Below are 20,082 nucleotides of genomic sequence, written 5' to 3'. Positions count from 1 at the left end.
ATTGATAAAGTTGAAGAAAAGGACAACTCTCATGAGCTTTCTGCAGGTATGCTTTACACTCTTCGTCCCTAATTCTAAAGTTGTCTTTATTTGGTCAGAAACGTAAGGATTTGTTTAAATATGACTCATAGTGACATTTGTTTTATTTAATCATTTTGAAAAGTTTGGCAACAGGTTGCTTCACCATATATGGAAACAAGGAAGTCCCTTGGCTGACAGCGCATGTGTGAAGTTGGGTTATTTCCGGATTGATAGGCCGGTGTGTAGATCTCTATAAATTCTATTGAGTTGATATTATTTGCAAATTTTCTGAAAATGGGGAGCTATGAACAAAGTAAGTAACTTTCAAATAGTATAGAAATATTCAAGAGGAATAAGCGTTTGCATCTATAGGTCCAGATGCTGAGTAGGCGGTTAAAAAAAATCAGTTCGAATTTTCTCCGTGCGGAAGCTAAACTAGGCCTGTATAACTATGTACAGGACAATAATATACTAAGTAACACAACAACATATTTTCTCAGGCGTGACATAAGTGTTATTGTTGTATGCTAGCTAAGGAAAACATTTGAAGCTCCTTTGATATTTAAAAGTAGAGCATTTCGGTGTTTATTGAATCATTGGCCCCTCCCCTAAGAAAAAACAATTCTCCTAGCCCCAAGTTTCACATGTCAGCGCAAATATTGAATGTAGTTAGGAGATGTCATTGTTTATTATAGCAAGTTATGCTGTTTACTCATTATTTTCTGGTTCGTTTGTGGAGAGCTACCGTTAGAACGAGCGTAGATCGATCTGTACGATGTACATGAGCGGATCCAGAAATTTTTCTTAGGGAAGTGGGTTGCACACCATGCAATATCGGGGTAGGAGGTGTCTTATCTAAAACAATAGACTAAATTTTAGTGTTTTACAAGTGGAAGTGCATAAATATATTATAGGCCTTCGTATTTTCTCCTAAGCTCAATGGTGGTTGATTTGGTCCGTAATACCCAATAGTGTTATGAAAATTGCACTTTCTCTTTGTACATGTAATTAGGAAGTCTACTGTGATTATCCTGATAATTATCTCATCATCCCCATGAGGTAATGGTTTTATTTTTTAATTAACAAAGTGATTTAACAGTTCAACATTCCCATAAGAAGAACTAAACTGCTGCATGTTTGCCCCCTTTTGTTGTTGAGGTAAGGATACACTGTACCTTGAGATCCATTCACAAGTTCCAAATTAATTAAGTTGATCACGATCATTTGATGTAAAGCTTACAGTTACGTGTTTTCATAAGGAGGCCTACAATAATGAATTTCTCTGTCATGGTAAATGGCATGCTTGATTTTCATAGTCATGCACCTGCATCAAAAACTGAGGATGCCAAAGATTTGATATTGGTATATGAGCAGTTGCTATTTTCACATGTGGAAAAAACCGAGCTATGTGTTTTCTGTTCCACAATACAAACTCCTAATTTAAATTGGCCACTGCTACAGTTGTGTTAAGGTAGAGATTGATAGGTTGATGCTAAAAAAAATAACCATTGAATTTTTTTTATTTTGATATATGTTTATAATGAAGCTTCGATATAAAACATAATAAAAAATCAATGTAGGTAATCGACCTTGTTTTTGAGAAATATGGCGATTTTAACAACACCTTCTTTAGTCCTTGTAAAGCGTAAAAAGTGAAGAAAAATAAGTAGAGAGCAATATACAAATAGAGCTATAACATTTTTATTGTAAAAAGGATAATATATGGTTCCAAACAACCTTTCACATAATTGTATATTACACTTCAATTTCAAGTTCAGCAATCATTATTAACATGCAACAACATTACTTCAACAGAGCTACATTGGCCAATTACCTTAAAACAGTGCACAATATTTGCACACAGGGTCATACCTTTGCTTGCGCTGCAAAAAAATTACCCATCAAATTTCTTATTTTATTTCATTAAGTGGTCAGTCTATTAGTAAGTAAAATATATGAAAAAAAGTATACACCATAATGGGGCTCAATATGGAAGTAGCAAAAAATTCCTAACCCCACCCCCTTTTAACAAACTACACATTTTCGTAAGAAAAAGGGTTATTAAAAGATGTTGTAAACAATCCATCAAAAACAGCTTGCTGAAATTCGAAGATTCTTTGTAATACCTTTTTTAAATTAATAAATATAATACAGAAAGTATGTATTTCAAATTTTAGCTTATATTTTGTTGTAGTTCTCGTTGTTGACCTTTGTGCACTTACACTCAGAATATAGATTTATCATACGTCATCATATTTGATGATTAATATCAAGAGTTTTCCCAAATAAAAATCCCCACAAAAAATTGAAATACAATTTATATTTGTTAAAACAAATGTCTCCATTACATCCCAACCCCTTTAATATACTGCATGGTATGGAGGAGAAAGAATGAGCAGGAACATAGACGTCATGAATTGCACTCGGTGCATTGAGAAGAAAGATTCAGCCAGCAGAGATAAACTACTGACCTTTTTATAACTTAGAATGTTTAAGCATTCCCAAATTACCTCTTTGAAAATTGAACATGACAATAAGAAGGATTCTATAAGCTATTTCAGGGGCGGATCAGGAATTGAAGTTGGGAGGGGGGGTACAACTGTATGAGGCAGGGGTCTGGGGGCCGCCTTGAAGGGGGGGGGGGGGGGGGCGATTCCCCAGAAACTCCTGGATTTTACAGATTTTTTAGGGCTTAAAATATGTCTCCTATGTAGTAATTTTTATTATTTTCTGTCATTTTTAATAAGGTGAAATTAATAAAATAACGCAAATTTTAAGGGTTTTTGGAAAAAGTAGCAGTTCTCCCACTAAAAGTAATTCAATAAATCAAAAGATTTTGTCAGACATTTATTTCTCTGAGAGTGGAGGAAATTATGGCTTTTATCGTATATATTTCTCTAAACAAGAGACCATGATTTACTTTAAACTTGAAAATTTTAGGGGGGCTCGCGTCGGTTGCCCCCCCCCCCCCCCCCCCCCCCACATATCCGCCAATGCATTTATGTATGTGCTCTTGCGATTGACCTTTTTGCACTCACAATGATTGCATTAATATTTAGTTATTTTTCATACATTTTTTTATAATAACCAGACACGATTACCTATTATAAGAAATTGATATGATTATACAGCATAGTGCACCAAATATGTTTAAATAACAACTTTATATTTAATATCAATGGAAAGATTTCTACCCAATCGACCCATGGATTGATTGATTGTATCTTGTTTAACGTCTCTCTCGAGAATTTTCTCTGTAACCTGTAAAGTTGTGGGGTCCAGGGGATATGACATCATCAATGTAAATGAAGTACCTGTTATAAAAAATATATTCTGTATATTCAAATATTGAAAAAGAGATGAATATCTAATATACTAAGAATTGTCTTTATAAATGTCTGGTGTTAAAATGAAAAATTCTATCTTACTAAGATAGAAAATATTGTACCTTTCTTGCTGATTTTCATGGCAAATTGCTGTTGAAGTTGTTGGCTGGAAGCCCATTTCAACTTGCACTGGTCCTTAGGATGATGCTTAGAAAAAAATCATCATAATTAATATTTGCACAGTCAGTATTAATCATTAATTATACTGTGTCAGACAATGTCAATTTTAAAATTGTGTGTCTCAATGCATGTTTAGTGAACTTTAAAATGCTGATATATTGAAAATTACACACATAACATGTATTTTATTATGTTAATTTTTAAAATCTTGTCTGAAATCAGTATTACATATGTAACACTACATGTATGTTAAATGTGTGCAGTGCAGCAATGTGAACTCTTGCAGTAGTAGTACATCTGCATGATTGTTATTTATTTCATATTGTTATAGTTACCTTCTATTTAAACTGTACATACCCTCCCACCCCCGGGTCCTTAATGAGGTGAATAAACATCATAATTATCATATTACAATATGAGATGACAGATATGTTTTCATAAACTGCCAGTTCATTCTAATAATATCAAAGTGTGGGTCAAGAGAAGGACATACATATCTTATTTTCATACAATACATTTATTTGCCTATGAGGGGGGCTTGTGATTTTACAAATATTTTAAATAAAGTTTTGTAGACCTACATGCTTGCATGAAACATGAAACCCCAGATTTGAAATATCTCTTAGGTCAATGAAATTTCAAGATACTATAAGTACTATCATTTATACCAAATAGAATTTAAGTGCAACACTCTCCCCCCCCCCCCCCCCCCCCCCCCCCCCCCCCCCCCTCAAACTTGTGAGAGCCCTATTTTTTTTCCAAATCTGGCATATACATGACATCCATTTACAATTACATGCACATGTAGGAGTTATATTTTGGGCACATATGGAATACATAAATGCACAAAAAATGAAACAGCTCCAAATTGTGCGTTTATAGATGTTATTATAAAATCGCGTTGTGAAATAGCAGAGGAAAAGTGGGTTGAATACAAATTCAATTTGCCATTTTTTTCACTTACCAAACGAAATTATGATTTCGTTGTCCACGTTGAATGCATCCATCGAATTCCTCTTCTCAGAAGAAACTTTGTTTAAACTCTCAATGACTACATAAACAGTATTGAAACTCGCAGCACTCGGACATCACGATCACGCTACATCAACAACTTTGTTTACGTAGCGCAGCTATGCATGGTGGTGAATTTCGTGAGGTAAAAAGTGCCATTCTGCACGGACGAAACATTTAGTCCACTATTATTACATTGACGTATTCCTAATCTAAACTATGGCCAAATTTCTATATCTTTCGTCGAGACGACCCTCTCAATCATCGATTCAGTCACAGCAACAACTTGTACTTTCGGAACCCCTTCTTGTTTTTCAACTACTCTATGGCGATGTACGGAATTCCGAAAAATAATTTCACGTGAAAATACACGATTTTTACTGATCACGTGGTTGCTATCGGTCTCTACCTTAAGACATTAAAACATAGACCATGATATTCTTCATGAATCATCGTCTTGATTTGGTATTACATTAGACCTGATGTGTAGCGCTGCATTTTGTCAGTGACCATAAGTCAAGAATGAAATTGAGATAGTCTCTGTAGATTCGTAATTTGAGATAAGGAACGATGACTCTGTTTAGATCACCACCTTTTTTTCTTAAGGGTTTCTCGAATTGTGTCAAAGAATATTTGTTGATGAATGTACATCTTCAGCTCCGACTTTTTCATTTGGTCATTAGAGCTTGCAGTGTAAACCAGTGCTTCTTCCTGGCTCGCTATGATTTACTTTAATGTCGCATAGTTTAAAGTTATATAGAATTGCTTATGAAATTTGTACGACTGTGTCTAGAATGCGAAGTTTGCAATGATGATATGACTGTCAGGATGCCATACTTTTAATAATTTTAAATATGTTCTTCCTGCAGTTAAGTGCTTCGCAAGTTTACCCAGGACAACAAGAGGTAAAGCACTGGTCCTCAATGGAGACCCCAAGGGAAAAAACATGCTGTACACAAATGGGAACAGTGTAATAATTCGGGAGATAGAGGTAGGTGTTTTGTTTAACAGTGCTTGCTTGTCATCACTCACATGTGAATATTCTCCAGTCTGCTAACATTTCACGATGAACAATTTGTTTTCTTCACTTTCAGAATCCAGCCATGTCTGATATCTACACTGAGCATTCAACTCAGACAACATGTGCTGCCTACTCGCCCAGTGGATTCTACATAGCATCAGGAGGTATGATTCAAACTTTTTTTTATCCCTGTTGAGCATAAATGGAATAACTCTATAATTTTTCATCTGACAGGCTGGTACATAATAGGGCTGTCATGGTTCCAATTAAGGATTTCTTAATTCAGGTCTATATACAGACATGATTTTTCTCCGCTTTAAAGCGGAATTCCACTTTCAGGAAAAATCCATTCTCTATATAACAATCCCGCTTCCAGAAATTTCAAGATTCAATAAATTTCACCATTTACGAATTATATTTTACAGAATATCCGGTCAGTATTTCCTCATTGTATTCTTATTGATTGGTTGAATCATTATGATATCACCCAAACAGCAGAGTGTACACTGATTGTAAACACGCAGGCCTTACAAAAATGTCTGCAAAAGTAGTACAGAGATGACAGCAATGTTAAAGCCATTGATAATGTCCAGCTTTTAAAGAACGTTTTAGTCGAGTGTTGGTAGATTGTGAAGGACCTGTACCTAAGAGACTAAGTTAGGGAAACAATATTTACTTAGTTACTCTCATTTTCTGGGAAAGCTTCTTAAAGTCAAAATATCCATTTTCGGCCAGGGCAGACCTTCAAACCTTCCTTCTGCTTTTTCTACCTTTCTGCAGAATCATGTCAGTATGTAGTTGTTTTAAAAAAATATATACAAGTTTATAAAATCAAAAACCTTTATTTGTATTTTGCTACAATAATGACTTGCGGACGTGGACTCTGGTCTAGGCTTGACATCCATGGTGATAAAAACAACACTGTCACTTCTACTTGTTTCCATTCCATGCTTTCGGTATAAGTATTTGTCGTTGACGATGTTGATCATGTGGCCTATTTTAACTGTGTCTGAAATATCTAACATGCTGTCATTGTGATCTACAATGCCAGCATTGGACAATAAATCAAAATACAACCACATTTTAGACTTTGACAGCATGTTGTTTAAAGAGATTTCTAATCATGATTCTATCATAAGAAATGGACCTGAACCAAACAGAAAAATGAAATCAAATCCAATCCAAACAACACGACTCGCGATTTCGGTTATTTTGGGCACCTGTTGCATCCCTGGTACATAAATAATGAATGAGTTTTACAGAGGGTGCTTTCCATTAACTCAATAGAACTGATAAAGGAGCATCATTTTTGTTATATTTTCATCAGTAATCTGTTTTTCCTGTAGCAGAAAAATTACTCCCCTTTACCTGTTTCAGATATGGCGGGTAAAGTTCGAGTTTGGGATACTATTAATAAGGAGCACATTTTGAAAAATGAATACCAGCCATTTGCAGGAGAGATAAAGGATATAGCTTGGTCAGGTGATAGTCAAAGGCTTGCTGCAGGTGGACATGGAAACCAAAAGTAACCAATCAAATCAGTCATTACAATCAGTGTTCAATTTCAGATTTAAAGACCCAGGAAAGAAAGGCAGTATCAGTTAGATTGCTATCGTAGATATGATATATTATGCAATGTTGGTTCAAATTAATTGACAGTGCCAAAATGATCAAATATGGATATAGTGCTGACTTATTACTGGTAACATATACAAATTTTTCATTAATTTTTTATTGGATTTATGTACTCTCCATGTTACATGTAAAGAAATTACCATTTTGTCTTTTCAGGTATTCTCATGTCTTCACCGCTGACAGTGGGAATTCCTTAGGTGAATTGATTGGTCACAGTGCTGATGTCAATAACATTAGTTTCCGCCCAGAACGACCTTTCAGATTGGTCAGCGCTAGCGAAGACAACAGTTTGTGCTTTTATGAAGGTCCACCATTTAAATTCAAAGTCGCATTAAAGGTGAAGAATAGTGTATGCATAGCTCAGACAATCAGGCTGTGGAAATGGTCAAGATATAGATAGATATTAAAATCCTATACATATGTTACAAACCTAATGCTTTTAATATTTCACTGTGTTTACATTAGAAATCTCTGTTAGTATTATGAAAAACCATGAAAGTTTACAATAATATCGATTGCCATTATTATTAATGTTTTCATCTACAGGACCACACCAACTTTGTAAATGTTGTCCGTTATTCCCCAAAAGGAGAAGTATTCATCAGTGGTAGTGCTGACAAAAAGGTACGTAGAATTAAATCTGTAGTCCATAGCAACGATTCAGAAGTACATAAAAGTAAATCTGTAGTCCATAGCAATGATTCAGAAGTAGGCAACAGTAAATCTGTAGTCCATAACAACAATTCAGAAGTATGTAACAGTAAATCTGTAGTCCATAGCAACGATTCAGAAGTATGCAACAGTAAATCTGTAGTCCATAGCAACGATTCAGAAGTACATAATGTAATACTGTAGTCCTTAACAGCTATTCAGAAGGAAGTGATCTGTGTGACTGGCCACGCCCTTTCAAAAACTGATTCACCATATTCTGTCAAATCTATTTTCCTATCCAATAGTTTCAATTGACTATTTTAGAAATACTTTTTCAGTTATGTTCATGAATGAGGAAAATGTTCACTTGAGCAAAGAAATATTTTAGTATTTTTGATGATGGGCATTTTTATACAGTCCAGTAAAAAAACTTATTGTTACAGTAAAACTTATTTAAATGGGATATTGTGCAAACCAAAATGTTTATAAATCGTACACATATATTTCGGCATCAGACTTTGAATTTTATGTTTGATTATTTTCTGTATTATGGATGTTGTCTAATTGAGAGACTTTTTATAGTATCCAGGCCTGGAGGTTATAAAACTTTTACTGAACTCAGCCATTTTTCTTTAGTACAACTCTGAGCAAGCTCTAAAGCATACTTAAAAAATCTTGAGCATATACTCCATTTGAGTATGAGAATGATTTTATAAAAGTTTCATAGCCTTTACTTTTGAGTATGAGTGTGATGTAGAGCACAGAGTTCTAGTTTGAGTATGAAAACGTGCTCAAAAAAGTGTTATAACTTCCAGGCCAAATCAAATGAACCAATCAAAATTACAAAATTTAAAGCACAAAAAAGTATAATGTGCATATGCGAGGTTTGCTTGCATGCTTAATCACAACTTTTAATGTCAAAACTTCTTTTGCTTTCACATCAGTGTTACATATATGATGGAAAAACTGCTGAAAAAATCGGAGAATTGGGGTCACCTACAGCACACAATGGTGGAGTTTATGCTGTGAGTAACATGCTTTATATACATGTGTACACTAGGTACAAATTTTAATCAATATAATCTTTTTATACCCCAGTCTTAAATGAGCTGTAGTAAGACATTGACTCTCCTGTTTATTATAGGATTAAACATTCTTTTTTGAAGAATTTATCGATGTGTAAACTCTGGTCATTTTACTCACAAACTGAATAAAAGAAGCACTTTTTTTTGTGAGTAAAATGTCCGGAGTTTACACATCGATAAATTCTTGAAAAAGAATGTTTGATTTTTATAATCCCAATTCGTTCCCTGTATTATCAATTTCAATAATTTGAATAGTTTCCCCGCACTTTTATTTGTTTTCAGGAGCATATGTGTACATAGCGTTTTGGGATTTATTGATGTGTAAATTCCCATTTAGCTTATTTTTGTCCAATCAAAATGATTGTAATAAATAACATTGGAATTATCTGTCTGTGAGCTTATTTTATCTCTTGGTTATGTCTTTCACACTGTGAAGCCTAGGACTATCAAACCTGGCCAGCTGATGCATCTTGTGGGGGGGGGGGGGGGGGGGGTTGGGGGGGGGAGGTTGACATAACCTAAAAATAGGTCACCACTACTTACTATTCATTTAAAGCATGCCCATGTCTCTTTCTTTCTCTCCCTCCTCACTCTTTTCCATCTCCCATCTACACATAATGATACATACATATATCATATACCTAGTAGTGTATCAGCCCTGATACACCTATCTTGGCTAGGGTGAGACAACTGCAAGTAGGTAGGGCTGTCTCGCCCTAAGGGCCGAGATATCTCTGTCTCGGCCCGTTGTCAAGGGGCTGTCTCGCCCTCAAATTTCAAATGGCTATTTCTTCTTTAATCTTTTGAAACCTAACATAATTACATTAAAAACTGATGTTAATAGACACAATTTTTTTCAAATATAATACTTACTTCCACGACAAAATTTAAATTTAAGCAGAAAAATTAAATAAAAACGTTTTCAAAAACAGTGCTAAATTGTAGCGAGTATCTAAGCAAAGGGGGGTAACCCAAGTAACAATTGTTTATTTAGAACAATAACATGTTTAACTTCATTTCAAAACAATCAACATTCTATGCAACAGATAACAGTAGGAGGATTATGGAGGGTGATACTGAAGCATTTTCAGAAATCCCCGGTCCTAATGGAGATAAAATGTTAATTTACAGCAATTTTGATGTAGAAAACTGTTTTAAAACGATTTCTGAAATCTAAAATCCCGAGGAATTGGCAATAAAACGAGAAAAGCAGAACCAATATCTTCCGACGTTTTTCAACGACTTATAGATGCTAAACAGATGGGAAGCGGTAAAAAAAAAACTTACTTCAGTATAAGGTAACATTCCCTAAGCAAATAAATAGCAGCATCAGATCTGTAAACATTCCCGTTCATACGATGACGCCACGTAAACAAAGTTCTACAACTCTTACAAATTATATGAAATAATGAAAACGGGCGAGAAGGGTAAATCCGAAAAAAGAAATAAAAATAATTCACTTATTTCCAATTTTAGTATTCATTAGCAAGCCCCTAGGAGCTGCTTAATAGTATATACATGTACATGAACAGCACAGCGATAGATATGACGAGTTTCTCAGCCATGCAGTTCAGTTAATTGAAACGTCCAGATTTTAGACCACATGAGGGGATGTCCATGATTGATCATCCAATTATTGTGACCAGCAATGGAATAAAGCTACAAAACCCAGACTTTAGCATGTTTCACAATGCCAATGGTACTGGAAACATAACCATTAAAGTAAACTCACTGAAGGAATGAAATAGTCAAATATCGTTGTACAGTACACCATGTATTTATGTTTGGGTCAATACCCCCCCCCCCCCATTTAAAAAAAAATGTTTATCAACTTGTGTTTTAGGTATATGATATAAACAATATCACACTCTAATGTTGATCTCGGACCTGGGATTGCCCCTCGAGTGATCTCGGCCCTCGCCCTACGGGCTCGGGCCGAGATCAACTCTCGGGGCCAATCCCAGGTCCGAGATCAACATTAGAGTGTGATATTCTATATGTATAAGACTTGATTGTATTCATTTGCTTTATTGTGTGTACAAAACACCAATAAAGAAGAAACAAAAAATAGGTCACTGTGACGTTCCCGTGGAATTCTATGACTATTGATACTCAAGTCATGTCGGGATCATATCTTATTCTATGACTATTGATACTCAAGTCATGTCGGGATCATATCTTATTCTATGACTATTGATACTCAAGTCATGTCGGGATCATATCTTATTCTATGACTATTGATACTCAAGTCATGTCGGGATCATATCTTATTCTATGACTATTGATACTCAAGTCATGTCGGGATCATAATTAATTCTATGACTATTGATACTCAAGTCATGTCGGGATCATATCTTATTCTATGACTATTGATACTCAAGTCATGTCGGGATCATAATTAATTCTATGACTATTGATACTCAAGTCCTGTCGGGATCATATCTTGCACATTTAAGGGCTAGATAGAGAACTTCAGGTATATTATTTCTATATAGTTACAAAGATGTCATCACAGGTTGTGACTTCAAGTATGAAACACAGTTATGCATCATGTACATGTAATTATAGACAGGTTACAGGTGCATCATGTGCCTTAGCAGTGCTTTGTTTTGTACCTTACATTTTAGAATGTGTAATAGTTTTCAATACACAGAAGGAAGTTAAGATAGTGATAAAAAAGAATTCACTAAAGAATATTGTTTATATTGAAAATAACGTTATTTTGTTATTTTGAAATCTACATCAATGGATTGTTTCCCTTTTCCAGCTAAGTTTTAACAGTGATGGCTCGCAAGTTCTGACGGTGTCAGGAGACAAAACTGCCAGGATTTTCAAAGTTCCAAGTGGAGAATTAGTTCAGTATGTTACCCTGATTCCTATTAGTTATCAAATGTAGTAAAAAGTTCATAATGAATCTATAAGAAAAGCTATACATAGATATGTAAAAATTAAAAAAAAACCACATGTACAGACCATTCAGGAAATAATGAAAAGTCATATTTTAATGACAGGGGAATATGCTTGATTTATTTGAAATTAAAGCTAAAAATAAAGGAGTATGTCTTTGATTGTTCTTCCCCTCTGTAGGACATTTGAGATGGGTAAAGCAGTGGAAGACATGCAGGTGGGATGTCTGTGGCAGGGAGATAATATCCTCACTGTGTCCCTGTCAGGCTTCATTAACTACCTAGACCTCAACAATCCCTCAACTCCACGACGCATACTTAAGGTGAGAGATTATTACTGTACAAAACAGGCAACAATCCCTCAACTCCACAACACATACTTAAGGTGAGAGATTATTACTGTACAAAACAGGTGAGGACATGTTATTGTACATACAGCTGAGGGAGACTTCCTTATTTTTCATGGCTTGGAGGATTCTAAAATATTTATGCATGTTTTCTGTCTGGATGGAATCAAACATTTGGAATAAATCACCTACAGTTGAATTACTCTGTGTGGCGTCTGTTGGGAGGATGACAGTTTTAGACTGATCACCTACAGTTGAATTACTCTGTGTGGCGTCTGTCGGGAGGATGACAGTTTTAGACTGATCACCTACAGTTGAATTACTCTGTGTGGCATCTGTTGGGAGGATGACAGTTTTAGACTGATCGCCTACGGTTGAATTACTCTGTGTGGCGTCTGTCGGGAGGATGACAGTTTTAGACAGATCACCTACAGTTGAATTACTCTGTATGGCGTCTGTCGGGAGGATAACAGTTTTAGACTGATCACCAACAGTTGAATTACTCTGTGGCATCTGTCGGGAGGATGACAGTTTTAGACTGATCGCCTACAGTTGAATTACTCTGTGTGGCGTCTGTTGGGAGGATGACAGTTTTAGACTGATCGCCTACAGTTGAATTACTCTGTGTGGCGTCTGTTGGGAGGATGACAGTTTTAGACTGATCACCAACATTTGAATTACTCTGTGGTGTCTGTCGGGAGGATGACAGTTTTAGACTGATCACCAACAGTTGAATTACTCTGTGGCATCTGTCGGGAGGATGACAGTTTTAGACTGATCGCCTACAGTTGAATTACTCTGTGTGGCGTCTGTTGGGAGGATGACAGTTTTAGACTGATCGCCTACAGTTGAATTACTCTGTGTGGCGTCTGTTGGGAGGATGACAGTTTTAGACTGATCACCTACAGTTGAATTACTCTGTGGTGTCTGTCGGGAGGATGACAGTTTTAGACTGATCACCAACAGTTGAATTACTCTGTGGCGTCTGTCGGGAGGATGACAGTTTTAGACTGATCAGCTACGGTTGAATTACTCTGTGTGGCATCTGTTGGGAGGATGACAGTTTTAGACTGATCGCCTACGGTTGAATTACTCTGTGTGGCATCTGTCGGGAGGATGACAGTTTTAGACTGATCACCTACAGTTGAATTACTCTGTATGGCGTCTGTCGGGAGGATAACAGTTTTAGACTGATCACCTACAGTTGAATTACTCTGTATGGCGTCTGTCGGGAGGATAACAGTTTTAGACTGATCACCAACAGTTGAATTACTCTGTGGCATCTGTCGGGAGGATGACAGTTTTAGACTGATCGCCTACAGTTGAATTACTCTGTGTGGCGTCTGTTGGGAGGATGACAGTTTTAGACTGATCGCCTACAGTTGAATTACTCTGTGTGGCGTCTGTTGGGAGGATGACAGTTTTAGACTGATCACCAACAGTTGAATTACTCTGTGGTGTCTGTCGGGAGGATGACAGTTTTAGACTGATCACCAACAGTTGAATTACTCTGTGGCGTCTGTCGGGAGGATGACAGTTTTAGACTGATCAGCTACGGTTGAATTACTCTGTGTGGCGTCTGTTGGGAGGATGACAGTTTTAGACTGATCACCTACAGTTGAATTACTCTGTGTGGCGTCTGTTGGGAGGATGACAGTTTTAGACCGATCACTTACAGTTGAATTACTCTGTGTGGCGTCTGTTGGGAGGATGACAGTTTTAGACCGATCACTTACAGTTGAATTACTCTGTGTGGCGTCTGTCGGGAGGATGACAGTTTTAGGAAACATGGTGAAGGAGACCTTAGAACATTCTACTTATAGATTCATACACACATTATTTGTAGTCTGATAACAACTTATAAGCTTAAAACTTTAATTGAAAATGAATATTTGTAGATAAATGATAAGTAATTGATAAACTTATTCATATTCCATCTTTCCCAGGGTCACAACAAACCAATCACAGCCTTAGCTCTGTCTGACGGGACAATCTACTCAGCCGCAGGGGCCCAGGATTCTCATGTCAGTATCCTCCATACCGCCGAGTAAATAGTTGTTCAGCAACAACTCAACGTACAGCTAGCTAATTCTATATAATTAAATATTCAGTATCAACTGAACTTACAGCTAACTAATTCTATATAATTAATTATACAGCATCAACTGAACTTACAGCTAACTAATTCTATATAATTAATTATACAGCATCAACTGAACTTACAGCTAACTAATTCTATATAATTAATTATACAGCATCAACTGAACTTACAGCTAACTAATTCTATATAATTAATTATACAGCAACAACTGAATTTAACAGCTAGCTAATTCTATATAATTAATTATTCAGCATCAACTGAACTTACAGCTAACTAATTCTATATAATTAATTATACAGCAACAACTGAACTTAACAGCTAGCTAATTCTATATAATTAATTATACAGCAACATCTGAACTTACAGCTAACTAATTCTGTATAATTAATTATTCAGCAACAACTGAACTTACAGCTAACTAATTCTGTATAATTAATTATACAGCAACAACTGAACTTAACAGCTAACTAATTCTGTATAATTAATTATACAGCAACATCTGAACTTAACAACTAGCTAATTCTGTAGAATTAATTATTCAGCAACAACTGAACTTACAGCTAACTAATTCTATATAATTAAATATTCAGCAACAGCTTAACTTAACAGCTAGCTAATTCTATATAATTAATTATACAGCAACAACTGAACTTAACAGCTAACTAATTCTGTAGAATTAATTATTCAGCAACAACTGAACTTACAGCTAACTAATTCTGTATAATTAATTATTCAGCAACAACTGAACTTACAGCTAACTAATTCTGTATAATTAATTATTCAGCAACATCTGAACATACTGTTAACTAATTCTCTATAATTAAATATTCAGCATCAACTGAACATACAGCTTACTGAATAATTAATTATATACATGTAGAATGGGTTTAGAAATGAAGAGCACTTTTGAGCTGAACTTACAGCTAGCTAATTCTATATAATTAAATATTCAGCATCAACTGTACATACAGCTTACTGAATAATTAATTATATACATGTACATGTAGAATTGGTTAAGAAATGAAGAGCACTTTTGAGCTGAACTTACAGCTGGCTAATTCTATATAATTAAATATTCAGCATCAACTGAACATACAGCTTACTGAATAATTAATTATATACATGTAGAATGGATTAAGAAATGAAGAGCACTTTTGAGCTGAACTTACAGCTAGCGGTAGCTGATTCTATACAACTTGATTCACAGCTACTGTTGCTGTTTATCTGCAAATAATCTGTAGTTACCATGGTTACTAGAAATGCTGCAGAAAGAAGTTGGTGATACAACTTATATCAAAATACAAGAAAATTTCTTTATAGATGGGACACTGAAAGAAAAATTATATCGTACAGGATCGCTTTATTCAAACATAATATGTTGTATAATGAGTAGAATAATTTATCCACATATATATATATATATATATATATATGCAAGAACAAATTTGTTTGGATAACAATATGCCTGGATCATATTGAGAGAGTGATTTCAGTTACATAATATATATCAGAAATACTAGATAAGAGTGTAATTTCCTGAGCCTTGATAAGATCACTGGGATGCTGAAACGGGAGAGAATGATCGGTTCACGGGAACCAGCCACAAGAACCAGATTCAGGACATGGTTATCGCCAATGGAGAATTAGTAACAGTTGGTATGGATGATATCATAATGTTCTCTAATGTCGGCAGTAAGCAGTTTGGGTAAGTCTTTAAAATTTACCTATCCCTTTACACGTCTAGTGTTGCTGTTAATACTATAAACAGCCTTAGTTTCTCTGCAGTTTTAATTTCATTGTTGGCACAATCAAGCTGTTACAGTTGTATAGAATTGACATTAAAATTGTGAATTTGACACGGACCTTTAAATATAAACCGGGTGAATTTAAAGCCGTATATGCCACCAATATCATCATTGAAGTGAGGCTTACTTTTTCATTTCAGAGTTTCTCAAGGTTTGGAGTCTATGCCAAAGGCAGTGTCAGCAAGTTCTAAATTTGTGGTGGTGGCATGTATCAAACATGTGAGTATGTCACAACAAACTGATCACATTTCTTAAGATTTATACCAATAATAAATGTTGTACACACTCATATATATTTATGAGAGGGATTAATTGAATCCTTTTTCATTGTATGACATTCAAGGGAGATAAGTATATACGTTGTAAAGTATAAAAGAAAATAAAACAAAGGTTCGCAAACATGTTTTTGTACATTTATTTTTCATTACATGTCAATTCCTTCTTGAGTATTTAATTCTGATTTTAGGTTGCAGTTTTCCAGAATAAGACAAAATGTTTCTCTCAGGCGGTGCCATACGAGCCATGCAGCGTGGCTATCCATCCCAGTCAGCCATTGGTGGCAATCTGTGGTGCTGCGGTAAGATACATTAATGAATCTCTACATCAATCTAGAATCTGACAGAGTTACTGCCCATTAAATTGCACCAATAGTTTAAAGATTTTATGACTTTAATGTATGTATTGGTTGTTGTTTTATGTCCAATTCTAGAATTTTTCACTCATTTAGAGATGTCACCAATTTTAGGTGAAGTGCCACAAATTGCAAATTTTTACCTACACATGGTGCTAATGGCCATGGCGATGAGGGTTCTTTATTATGCTAATACCTTCCACAACATGGGACCTCCATTTTTAAGTTCATATTTGGAAAACCTGTCAATTTCAGTTTAATGTGGGGCACTTGGTGAAGAAATAATCAACAATGCTTACATATGTAGTAAACATCTTAGGTTTGACACAGTATCAGGATTGGGAATTAAACCAGGGTCTCCTCGTTGTAAAGCAACTACCCACCAACAAGGTTGCCTCTATATTCAGTTATGCTGATCCCGTGGGGGTCCGGATTAGAATAGGTCATCAGTACCCCTTGCTTGTCATAAGAGGACTTGATATTGATTTGTGATATATTTATGTCCAGGAATTTGGCTAAATGATGATGACAATGTAACCATGACTGCAGTAACTTGTAAGTACAAATTCTAATCTGTTTTGTTTATGGATGTAATGTTCTTTTGGTTAACAGGATAAAAAGATCCACTTGTACTCTATCAATGAAGGCAATGGATCCCTCCAGGAGACACAGGCCATTGACAACACAGGGATGGCTTGTGATGTAATGTTCTCCCCCAATGGGGAGTATTTAGCAACAGCCGGGGCTGATAGATATGTCAGATGCTTCAAACTCCCGGACTATCAGGTGAGTGCTTGCAAAAATGTCATTGCTTTATGCAAAATGTATGTGTACCTTTAACAGATTTTTCAAGAGTTTGGAGCACAAAGCCTTTGTCTTCTCCATATGTCTGTCTGTGTTAAAAATATATCATTGGTGAAATCTTTTGAACTATAGAAGAGATGTTTTTGGTATTGGAAGTTGTAATCCTTATAACAAAGTCTTTTGTGATAGTATATTCACATATACTATGAATTCAATTTACTATCTTGCGGGCTTTGTTACCACAAAGGCTAATTTTTTTCTTATATGATTATTTGAATGCCGTGTAAGGATTCTTCACAAAATCTTATATTTCTTTGTAAAGATTATCATGATCAGAAGCTTATGATTAGTGCAATAATCTTTTGTGTACAGTTGGTGTTTAGTGATCCGACCCATACTGCGAGAGTGAACTGTATTGACTGGTCCCCCGATTCATCATTGTTTGCAACTGGTTCCCTCGATCAAAGCATTGGAGTGTGGAAACCCACAGGTTCCCATAGTGACCGCAGTCTGGTGATTAAAGGTAGGTACCGTAATGTCACATGTCTATATTTTCTAACTGAAAACTAGTACGCTAGCATTCTGTAGATTCCTTATATTACACGAGTACTTAATATGGCGAAATTACTCGTATGTGTTAAATCGTGTGGTTATAAATTCATGTGCTGTCTGTTACATGAGAGTTCTTACATGTATTTTAGCAACAGGAAATTAAAAGCGAGTAATTTTATTTTGCCAGTGTTGCCGCTCATGAAGTTACGTGCGAATAAATTCCTCGCGTATATTTAGGAATCCACAGCAGTGTAGGCGATAACATGAATATGATTGGAAATAGATTACGTTAGAATTATAGATTGATATTGTGGTACATGTAACTCAGAAGTTGTTATTTTGTTTTATAGCTGCACACAAGCTGAGTCATCCGACAAGGGTTCGCTGGTTGAACAATAACACCATTGTATCAGCAGGACATGACAGTAATATTAAACAATGGCGGGTGCAGTTTTGATCAGACACGTATAAACCTATTGATTTATAAGGACTGTGGCAATTTTTGTGAAAGTGTTCATGCCATCAAAAAGCAACGACTTACAATTTATATTTTCAGATTAAATTTCATGAAGAATTTACGGCAATTTCGTAGTAAATGCTACACAGTTAAGCCATAGAAATATGTTTGCATTAATTGTAAATTTCAATTGCATCATTATACATGTATGTTAATTCTCTGTTATCTTTCTTATGGTGACTTTTGTATTTAATATGTATAATTTTTTTTTTGTATTACTGTATGTCTTGAATTAAAAGTGCTAAAACATTTGAGGAAAAGGTTTACTTAAAGCCAAAAAATGTTAATTCTGAATGGTTAGCTGCAATATACATGAACATGTGTTGGAGTGCCTATAAATGTGCAATTTATAAAGTCTCGTAAACGTGTCAACAATATTCAGATAATGAAAGTTTCAGACAACGCATTGTGCATGATTGGAGGTGTGATATTTTCTGTAAGTTGCGGGTTATTCTTACCAGCTTGTACTAACATTTTTGTTTCAATGTTGTGGATTGTGTCGGTTAGTTATAATTCTATAACATGTAAATATTTACCATGTATCATCCTTCTATTCATTGAGTGATGCCATAATATAAATCTACATCTAGTTTATAATCTTCATGGAATCCAGACATTTTATACCTACACAGATACAGAGGGTAAAGAAGTTGGGTTATTAATGTAGTTTATTATCTTCCTGTAAAGGAGAATTTGATATGTGAAAAATTATTATCATAAACCATGCACAGAAGGTTATTTAACACTTTCCATTTGGCTTGTATAAGGATCAAGAGTTTCGAGATCCACTGCACTGATCAAGATTAGAGTAGCTGTTTAGAACCCTTGGCTAGTGAAGATGAACTAAAAGAAATATGAATTAATGAGACTGCAGATGTTATTTTAAATATTCGTTTATGCATTGGTATTTACGTTTAGATGGGGAACAGGATGATGTGATAGATACGTGCCAGATTGTCTCGAGCTTTCTAATGCTGAACAATGTATTGTTTGATTTATAGATGTATGTTGATTTGTAGATACTGATCATTGTATTGAATGCATTGAATCTACATATCATCAAATTCATACCCTATATTAATTCTTCAAAAATAAAATAATTTATATTTGCTATAGTTTTATAATTGTGCGGTTGTATTTAACAGTTGGAATGGTTACTCTGTTTAGAGGAAATGGATATGAGGTCAGTGAGAATAATTATATAAAGTACATTCTTGTCAGACAAGATAAGAGAGAGAGATAGAGAGATGGTATGTAGTAGAGAGAGATAGAGAGATGGTATGTAGTAGAGAGAGATAGAGAGATGGTATGTAGTAGAGAGAGATAGAGAGATGGTATGTAGTAGAGAGAGATAGAGAGATGGTATGTAGTAGAGAGAGATAGAGAGATGGTATGTAGTAGAGAGAGATAGAGAGATGGTATGTAGTAGAGAGAGATAGAGAGATGGTATGTAGTAGAGAGAGATAGAGAGATGGTATGTAGTAGAGAG

General features: G+C 35.2%; 1 protein-coding gene and 1 long non-coding RNA gene across 2 annotated transcripts; one reads left to right on the top strand and one right to left on the bottom strand.

The window, feature by feature from the left end:
- The first annotated feature begins 199 nt into the window (after positions 1 to 199).
- On the top strand, positions 200 to 19,704 carry LOC125658904 (actin-interacting protein 1-like). The gene is made up of 16 exons (XM_048890349.2): positions 200 to 334; positions 5,408 to 5,529; positions 5,633 to 5,723; positions 6,937 to 7,084; positions 7,351 to 7,531; positions 7,741 to 7,818; positions 8,790 to 8,870; positions 11,698 to 11,789; positions 12,018 to 12,159; positions 14,130 to 14,211; positions 15,836 to 15,989; positions 16,230 to 16,308; positions 16,556 to 16,666; positions 17,333 to 17,506; positions 17,897 to 18,047; positions 18,427 to 19,704. The coding sequence occupies exons 1-16, from the start codon at positions 316 to 318 to the stop codon at positions 18,531 to 18,533; spliced, it is 1,812 nt and encodes a 603-aa protein (XP_048746306.1). The 5' UTR covers positions 200 to 315; the 3' UTR covers positions 18,534 to 19,704.
- On the bottom strand, positions 3,267 to 4,873 carry LOC130050062 (uncharacterized). The gene is made up of 3 exons (XR_008798449.1): positions 4,492 to 4,873; positions 3,470 to 3,554; positions 3,267 to 3,335 (listed from the first exon to the last, which is right to left on the bottom strand). It is a non-coding gene; the product is annotated as an uncharacterized LOC130050062 (long non-coding RNA).
- Positions 19,705 to 20,082: the final 378 nt, after the last annotated feature.

Source organism: Ostrea edulis, chromosome 9 (assembly GCF_947568905.1).
Source record: "Ostrea edulis chromosome 9, xbOstEdul1.1, whole genome shotgun sequence".
In the NCBI taxonomy this organism is placed as follows: domain Eukaryota; kingdom Metazoa; phylum Mollusca; class Bivalvia; order Ostreida; family Ostreidae; genus Ostrea; species Ostrea edulis.
This window is presented reverse-complemented; position numbering and strand designations above follow the sequence as displayed.

What these genes read in the sequence shown, in the direction of transcription:
- LOC125658904 (XM_048890349.2), top strand. An exon ending in GGCCCAGGATTCTCATGTCA is followed by an intron (nt 14,212 to 15,835) that starts GTATCCTCCATA and finishes AGCCTTGATAAG; the next exon opens with ATCACTGGGATGCTGAAACG. An exon ending in TCAAACTCCCGGACTATCAG is followed by an intron (nt 17,507 to 17,896) that starts GTGAGTGCTTGC and finishes TTTTGTGTACAG; the next exon opens with TTGGTGTTTAGTGATCCGAC.